The sequence below is a fragment of the Durio zibethinus genome, chromosome 2 (assembly GCF_047325235.1).
Source record: "Durio zibethinus cultivar Kanyao isolate XHJ-2024 chromosome 2, ASM4732523v1, whole genome shotgun sequence".
Lineage (NCBI taxonomy): Eukaryota > Viridiplantae > Streptophyta > Magnoliopsida > Malvales > Malvaceae > Durio > Durio zibethinus.
The window spans coordinates 33118126-33126417 of NC_143163.1; the positions used below are offsets into that span (position 1 = coordinate 33118126).

Consider the following 8292-nt stretch of genomic DNA (forward strand, 5'->3'; position numbering starts at 1 on the left):
GTATAAATAAAAAGATAAAATTAAAACTACTTTAAGTAATTAAAATTTAAAATAAAATTTTACTCAAAATTTAAAAATCAAATTACTATTAAGTCTTTTCTTTGCTTTCTTTTTCAATTAAAGCACACCAATAAGAAAAATAGTTTTCATCTTTTTACTTTTCTCTTCCAAATCTTTTATCCATCGCATCAAATAAAGCCTTAATAGAAAAAAAAAAGGGGGAAATAAGTTCATGTTAAAAGGAATCAAATTAAATAAACGATACTTTATAGAGCTTTTCCCCCTCAAATTAAAATCTCAGTGGTTGACCGACCATTGTTGTAAAAAGATGATAGAAATTTCATGGCTGTTGACCACGCAAATTTACGAGTCAAAGCCAAAGCCAAAGCCAAAGCCATTTCTTTCTTTAATAATTTTATTGCTTATTACAGGTCATGCTGCAATCTACATTTCTACATATGACTTACTCTTCAAACCTCTTTTACGTCACGTCATTTTCATTCTCTTGTAAATCCCATATTTTCTGCGTTTACTATTCTTCCAAAGAGATTTCAAATTAGAGGCATTCATCCTCAGAATCCGCATGGCAACAAGGCTTTTTCTTTTTCTTTTATTGTTAAAACTGACGATTTGTCTTTCTTGTCTAAGCAGCCTCCAACACAATCAAATTTGATCAGCGAAGCTATTGAGCAATAAAATAATTCCACCAGCATTAATAAAAATGGAGCGATGATCTTCATGAAAACCAACCTAATCAAGCAAGAATTCTTTTATTCAGAGGTTCAAAGTACATTATGATTCTGTAACAGTCCAATAGATTGCATGATTCAAAGGCAGTTCAAACATGGGGTAATAAACCTTATCCCGTACAAATACAAATCTAGATACTTGATTTAGTACATAATAATGTGAGGCCAATGGCTCAATTATTTGATCTTTGATGAACATATTGCATACTGCAGAGTATAATCGCCCTAACATCCGAGCTGAAGATCAACTCAAAGCTTAGCAATTATCCCATTTTGGATAGGCTTTGTTGCAATGTCATTGTCCTTGAGGTCCAGATCGGTTGCACTAGGAGGAACATCAACCGCTGGAGAGCAATTAAAGAAACCGTGTGGCTGCATTACAAATATCAAAGGATAACTTTAAAATCATGCCTCTATCAACCGAGCTGTAAAATTACTAAATTTTGTTGAACTTTGTGTTTTTTTTCTTTCGCATAACATTTTCAAATACAAACACAAATGGCGAACCCACATCACATACATTCTTGCAAAACATTGCAAGAGTGGAGCCCTAATCACCTACCTATACTAAGGCTTCTAAAGAAAAATGTGAACTGCGATAAAATGCATGGTCCCGTTTTGTGCTCTGCTAAGAAGCAAAGGTATGGAACTCAAAATCATAAATACTAGCGTGAGCAGGCCATTCATTTCATGCATTCTTTTTAACATGCAAACCTATGAAGATAGCAAATGATGTCTAAAGGTGTCAATGTGTTGACAACATATTCTAGTCACATTACATGGTAAACAACTTTCAGAGTTTACAATCATCCAGAGAAGTATAAACTCATGATCCCATCTCATGTCAGTAACTAGAAACTAGTACAACAAAAAACTTAAACTCATATTAGATGGAATGGCTCTTAATTGCAACAACATCAGCAAAAATTATGAATTATCAGAAAAGAAAAAAACAAAGGTTAATATGTTCTGTTATGAGAATCAGTCGAGTGAGGCAAAGAATGAATTTTCTTGAGATGATTTTATACCATAAGCATGAAACCAATGCGTTCCACTGGCATGACAGGCCAGTCTTCCAGCCGAGGAACATGTGTCACTCCAAAGACATACCTGCACATAATTAACAACATAATGATATCATAACAGACTGATTCATTCTAAAATACCATGTTTTATGAATGAAAATAACTTAATATTAGATGATAAACTTGATGGTTACATCCCAAAAGCAAACATAGATGATAAATACCAAGATGCCTATGAATGCATATGGAGCTAGTTGAAGTGATTTTATGGCTAAATACAAACATAAAGCATCACTATAGTCATTAGAGAAACGTGTCAGAAACTAACCACAGAACTACATCAGCTTCTTCCAAAGGTCGATTCTTCTTAACCCAAGTAGCTAATCCCTCCCCAACACGTGGATTTTGATTGGGAAACTCCCCTCCGGGATACATTTCTTCACGTGCATAGGGTGTGACCCAAAGATTATGTTTCAAGAAAGCAGCTCTTCTTAGAAATTTTGCCTCAGAGCCAGCCAATGGCAAACAATTTGAACCAGGTACCAGTTTGAAACCTGTTAGCTGCCCAGTCCTATTGACATTTCGTGTGTTTCTAACCTAAATTTGAAAAATAGCAAGGACAGTTGAGGGATCAATTTCTTGAACTGTGCAGAAGATGGAGCATCCAAAATAGAAAATAGATTGCCAAAAAAAATTATTAACACCACCTCAATGAGATAACACAAAACTCCAAGAACTCTTTTAACGTGCATAAAAAAAAGCTGAAATGCAAGGATATCCAAGCACCCACCTGAAGAGAGCTCTTATGCATAATGGTAGTGCAAGAACGAGGCATAATAACTTAAGACTACAAGAGATAACTAGTAAGAGCCACTGACTGATCTGATTTGAGAAACAACAAGGAATAGAAGGAAGTTATAAGATCTTGAGATTAATACCTCACCATCCATACAATATTCTGATAATCCTTGTGGATTAAACACCACTCAAAATGCATATCCTTGCAATTTAGACAAAGAAATATGGGAAAAACCACTTACAATCCAGTGGCGTGCAGACAACGGATTACAATCACGCATTGCTTGCAGTTCAGATATGAGTAATTCCTCCTCAGCATAGAATGCATTATTATGAACATTATCCTTCCCTGGTTCCTCAACTTTAAGATTCACCTCAATGACCTGTAAGAATGTATACATGTTTTAGTTTTGCATGAACTTAGGTTGAATAACTCCTAATCTTCTTGCTACAGGAGCAAACAACAATGAAAAAGACATTGTGATGATCAATGTTAACTCTTTTGCAAGTTTAGAATCAAGTTACAACTGTCATGAACATGGTATAACAAAATATAGCATATATCATAGAATGCATTACAGACAGCAGATGTCAGTGTGATAAAGGAGCCAAAGCATAATAAAGGAATAATAACACAACTTACTTGATTAAATGCTTCACCAGGTTTACAATCAACTGCCATGTCCATGCGAGCAACAAAAAAGTGTTGATGAACAGGGGCATATAATCCAGGAGCAATGGTTGTGCCATATTTCCGTGTTTCACCAGGCTGCAATGCTCCTAAGCTGAGAATTCCAGTGAGTTTGACCTCAGCTTCAATTTTACCATCCTATAACAGGCATCCATCATTGAAATTTTAAGTAACACAAATTTCAAAACATGGGAAAATTCACCATTAAAAGCTGAAGAAGATGGCCACAGAACATTAGATACAACCAAAAAAGACATATAACTAGTGTATAAGCATCCCTCATTCCAAAGACAATCGCATGTTTAAACTTTGAAGAGAAAAGACCGAAATATTCTTACTGTTGCTACCCAAGAAGCATGCCCTATTAACCCAGGGCAAGCCTCACAACTAGTTAATAGGAGGAATTAGTTTATCAGAAATCAGAAAAAAGATGCCCTATTAACCCAGGGCAGGCCTCATAACTAGTTAACAGGAGGAATTAGTTTATCAGAAATCAGGAAAAAGATAAGTGTAATAGCCAATTCATGCACAGTAAGCAAACAAAATCCTGGAAGACACTAACTTGCCTGATAGAAATGCCAGAAAAACCCATACTCATAGTTAGCCACAGTGCATATAAAAGACACTGTTAGCCTTCTTGACCGTCGGACTTCTGCTAAACCTGTTCTCCAATCTTGATGCTTCCATAAGATTCCATGATCCTCTTCATGCAAACAAACACAATTCTCAATTGTTTCAACACCTCCAGTGAAATTTGTAAAATGAGCATCAAAGTACTTGATATATCCCAAACAATCACAACCCTACAAGAGATAAGGGGCAACTCAGGGGAAATTTCAACTTAAATTAATGAAATGGAAGATCTAAATGAAGGTCAACATGAAAACAAAACCACAAAAGAAGTGCAAAACCTTCTTAAGTGAATGTGCATTTTTCCCCAGCCCATCTTCTCCTGCATCAAATGCATTCTTCCTATAATGCGGATCATTTGGATCTCCATAAGGAACTACCATTTCAACAAAACTTAATCTATGGGCTACAGGTCTCCGACCACGATTACCATCAACATAAGCAACAGAATAGATTACCAGACCCTCCCTAGGAGTGAAACCAATTCGGAAATTCCACTGAAACCAGAAATTAAAAATAAAATACATTAGCGCAACATCTTGAACTGTTGGAAGATATAAATATAGTTTCACTAGCAAGCACCTTCTGCCATTCAATAAAATTCCCATTAACACGAAAACTGGGACCTTCAGGCTGAATGATTTGTAGTGGTTTCACATCACTTCGATCAACACCTCCTCGTGTTTCACCAGCAGTGTAATTTCTTAAAGGATCAGCTGGTGGAAGGGGAACAAGTTTACGGTCTTCAAATTCAATCACCACCATATTTTGCATGTCAACAAGGACATGGATTCCCTCAACTGGACGAGCATAACCATTTTCCATGGGGCAGTCACTCTCAGTTCTGCAGAAGATAAGTGGTTTAGCAAGTCTTCGGCTAGGAGCATCAGCATTGCTATAATATCCCACACACCTATAGGAAAAGGAAAACCAACGAAATATAAAAAGGTAAGACACCTGCACTGGAGAATTGATTTTATAGAACACCCAAGTGTAAGAATCTAAATATGATCACTTACCAGGGATCAACCATCACAAGATCCATATCCTCAATGCCCCTTTTCTTCATTGCCTCTCGAAATGGAGGAAAGTCCTTAACAACAGCCTCACATTCAGCATATTCCATAGCATCCTATAATTTGAGAATAAGTAGGACATTGATGGAAAAACATGTTAGTTACAGATTTATCAATTATCATATATGGCTGGATTTATCAATTATCATATATTCTGGGTGCAAAAAACCATGATAGAGGATAAACACAACAAAGATTAACAGGTATTAAACAAACAATATAGGCTATGTGTTGATAGCAATGATCTTGTCAAAAGAACAAAATATCAGTATTCTAAAGTAGGGTTTTTATATAGATCTTGATGAGAACTACTCTATAAAATTCAGTTGAATCAATGGAAGTCCTTTCAATACTGAGCTTTAACAGAGGCTTAATCGAAATTACAGCCACTATCAATCAGCACCTATAGAAATACTCTCATATTCTTGAAAGAAAAACACTTATTTACCATGGGAGGTTGGACATTTGGAACAACTTTAGACGAAATGACTTTGCCCCTGTGGTGGCCTCCTCGAGTTGCAGCATGAACTTCTGACAATTCAACAATCCATATACTTGTCTCATTGGACCTTTTGTTGTAAACAACAAGTCTTGCTTGCCGTGGAGGAAGTCTACTAGGAATCACTGGTCCACCCTTTGTCCTAGGAAGTAATGAAGGCTGGAAAGGAGGGAAAAAATATGCATCTGCCAATGCAACAACATGCTTATCTGGTTCCACCAAAACCACTTCAATAAAGCGCACGCTATCTCTAACCTAAAGAAAGAAAATATACATTTCATTTCATTCATAGAAAAACAGCTACTAAAAGGATAACATCAAGATTGAAGCAGCAATACAAGTTAAACATAGATTAAATTTCTTTTACCTCAGGGGTTGCTCCAGCTGCTCTTACAGTTGCCACTGCCACTGAGATTTCAGCAGCAGACAATGGATCTAATGGATGGCTGGTTTGAGCCCTTGGCATGATTGAAATTCCTATACAACAAAATCACCAATTTGTACGAGAAACATATATTTAGAATAATATCAGCCAATAGGATTAACAGGGAAACATTTTTGGAATCTTGATATTATAGAAAAATAAATAAATAAATGAATCCAAGTCAAAAAAGGTCTTCAGATGTATAGCATGCAGATCTGACATCAAAGAAATATTATAAGAAGAATTTATATATAAATATATAAATAAACAAGCATGGAGGAAGTAGAAGAAAAATAAAAAAATAACTTGTTTAATAGCAAAGAAAATGTTTTGAAAAAAGAAGCAAAAAAAAAAAACCATCTTTCTGAAAGGAAGATTCTTATTTGGGACCCAAAACGATAAAGACCTTCTTTGACTTCAACTTAACTACAGCGCTTTCTCAAATAGAGCTTCCCCAATTTCTTGCAAACTCAAAACAACCAGGAAGCCAGAAGAAAAAAAAAAGGCAAATATCTAGTAATTTTGCATTCAACAAGAAAGAAACAGAGTGGGATCATCCAACAAATAATGAACAAAAAGACAAGTCAAATAGTATTCAATTTAAGTTGAAACCTTTGGTGGCAGCGGCCTTAGTAGCAGAAGGATCCGAGATGGGGTCAACAGGGCGGATCAGGGTTGCCATCGAAGCTGTCTTGGGGATGGGATCCTTGGACGGATCAGACCCAGGGACGACAGCAAGACTCCAATTCTGCAAAACCTCAGAAGAAGAAGAGGTCTTCTTCTTGTTGATATCGTGGCTGGTTTTGGGAATGCAACAAGGCGTCGCCTTTTCCTGAGTTGAGGCCATTGCAAAGGGTTAGCAACCTCACCGTCTCCACCGTAGTATTTGTCACTGTAGTATTCTACTGACATACAGCAAATACTATGTCTCTGTGTTTAGTGTTTTTCTGCTTTCTATTATGAGTTTCTAACCTTTCACTTCAAATGCCTTCTCTCTCTCGCTTTCCTGAGCAACCCGATTGGGAAATGAAGAACGGTTTTGCTTGCAGATGCGTTTAACACAAAAAGAAGAAAGACGATTGATAGATTGATTGGTTTTCAAGCGAATGACGAAAACAAAGGAGAAGTGGGCTTTCTTTTGGTAACTTGGTCGAATCGGCTTTATAAAGGAAAAAGTCGTGTTAGAAAAAAAAAATAAAGACGAAATCAAAGGAGATGCGGGCTTTGTTTTCGTAATTTGGTTATTTTTTTAATAGAAAAAATGTAATGAAACACAAGCATCATTAAGTTAAAAATTATTGATAGATAAAAATTACATGTATTTTTTAATTCTTAAAAATATTTTACTTTTTTCTTATTTTTTACCTATATTCTCTCTCTTCAATCAGATCTCATTTTTCTTCTAAGTTTTCTTAATCTAAATTTTCAAAAATTTCTTAATCATAGCAATATTCATCTATTAAGTTAGGTCAAAATTTTCAATACTAAAGGTCTATTTGGATGAGCAGTAAAATTAGCTTCAATGAGATTAAAAATAATGATAAAAATAAGATTAATTATTGTAATGATTAAATTAAAATTAGTAGTAAAATATCTATTTGGATGCAAAAATAATAATGACGATGAGATGAATTATAATAAAAAAAAATCATTAAAGATATTAATTTAGAAATGACTAACAAATTATTTGTTATCTATATTTTAATATTATTTAACATTTAATATATTAAAAATTTATTCAATCAAAATATTAACATATATTAAATTACATTAAAAAAATAATTAAAATCTTAAGTATTAAAAACTATTTTTATCTATTTATTTTTAATAACTCTGGCCTTAAATGCCGGGGATATTTTTGTTCTTGCACTATACTTTTAAAGATAGAAAAGAAACAAAAAAGTTTAAATGGGGATATTTTTTGAAATAAATGCTATGATGAGTTTGAAAATTTTCACTACAGCCTAAAGGGTCCAGTCACAAACTGAGTATGCAATGCAGTTGATAAATACCAATCGCACTAACCCATATTATTCAAATGCAAAAAATGGTACGATTAAATTCATAAAGTGCTTCAATTGCACCTCACTGATGGTATGGTAGGATCCAAATGGACCCTAAGCTGAGGTTGATCACTACCAATAGCCAACTGCTAATAAGCCAAACACTACCCAAAAACTAATACAGAAATATATCATCTTTCTCAAGACCACCATTATCCAAAAACACAGAGAGGAGGCCAAAAGAACCATTTTGATAGCCATGATCTCTAAAGAATCCACTTTTATCACAAGTTCAGCCACGCAAATAGCCACCAAGCCTTTCATCGTGCATAGCCATCACTCCCAGCTACAACCGTTAATAACCTCACTAGTCACAAAAAAATCATCAACAACTCGG

At 34.9% G+C, this 8292-nt stretch overlaps 1 protein-coding gene across 3 annotated transcripts; it reads right to left on the reverse strand.

Annotated features, from left to right (window-relative positions):
• Positions 1–735: 735 nt before the first annotated feature.
• Positions 736–7028, reverse strand: LOC111317903 (spermidine copper dependent amine oxidase 1). 3 transcript variants are annotated; one of them, XM_022920416.2, is made up of 13 exons: positions 6865–7028; positions 6505–6724; positions 5836–5945; positions 5418–5723; positions 4913–5025; positions 4476–4806; positions 4175–4390; positions 3830–4066; positions 3216–3401; positions 2815–2955; positions 2103–2371; positions 1778–1859; positions 736–1121 (listed from the first exon to the last, which is right to left on the reverse strand). In XM_022920416.2, exons 2-13 carry the CDS (start codon positions 6572–6574, stop codon positions 999–1001), a joined length of 2184 nt encoding a protein of 727 aa, XP_022776151.2. In that variant the 5' UTR covers positions 6575–6724; positions 6865–7028; the 3' UTR covers positions 736–998. The 3 variants fall into 3 exon arrangements, with proteins under 3 accessions (XP_022776151.2, XP_022776148.2, XP_022776152.2); XM_022920413.2 differs by having other exon boundaries at positions 6505–7028; XM_022920417.2 differs by lacking the exon at positions 2103–2371 and having other exon boundaries at positions 6505–7028.
• Positions 7029–8292: the final 1264 nt, after the last annotated feature.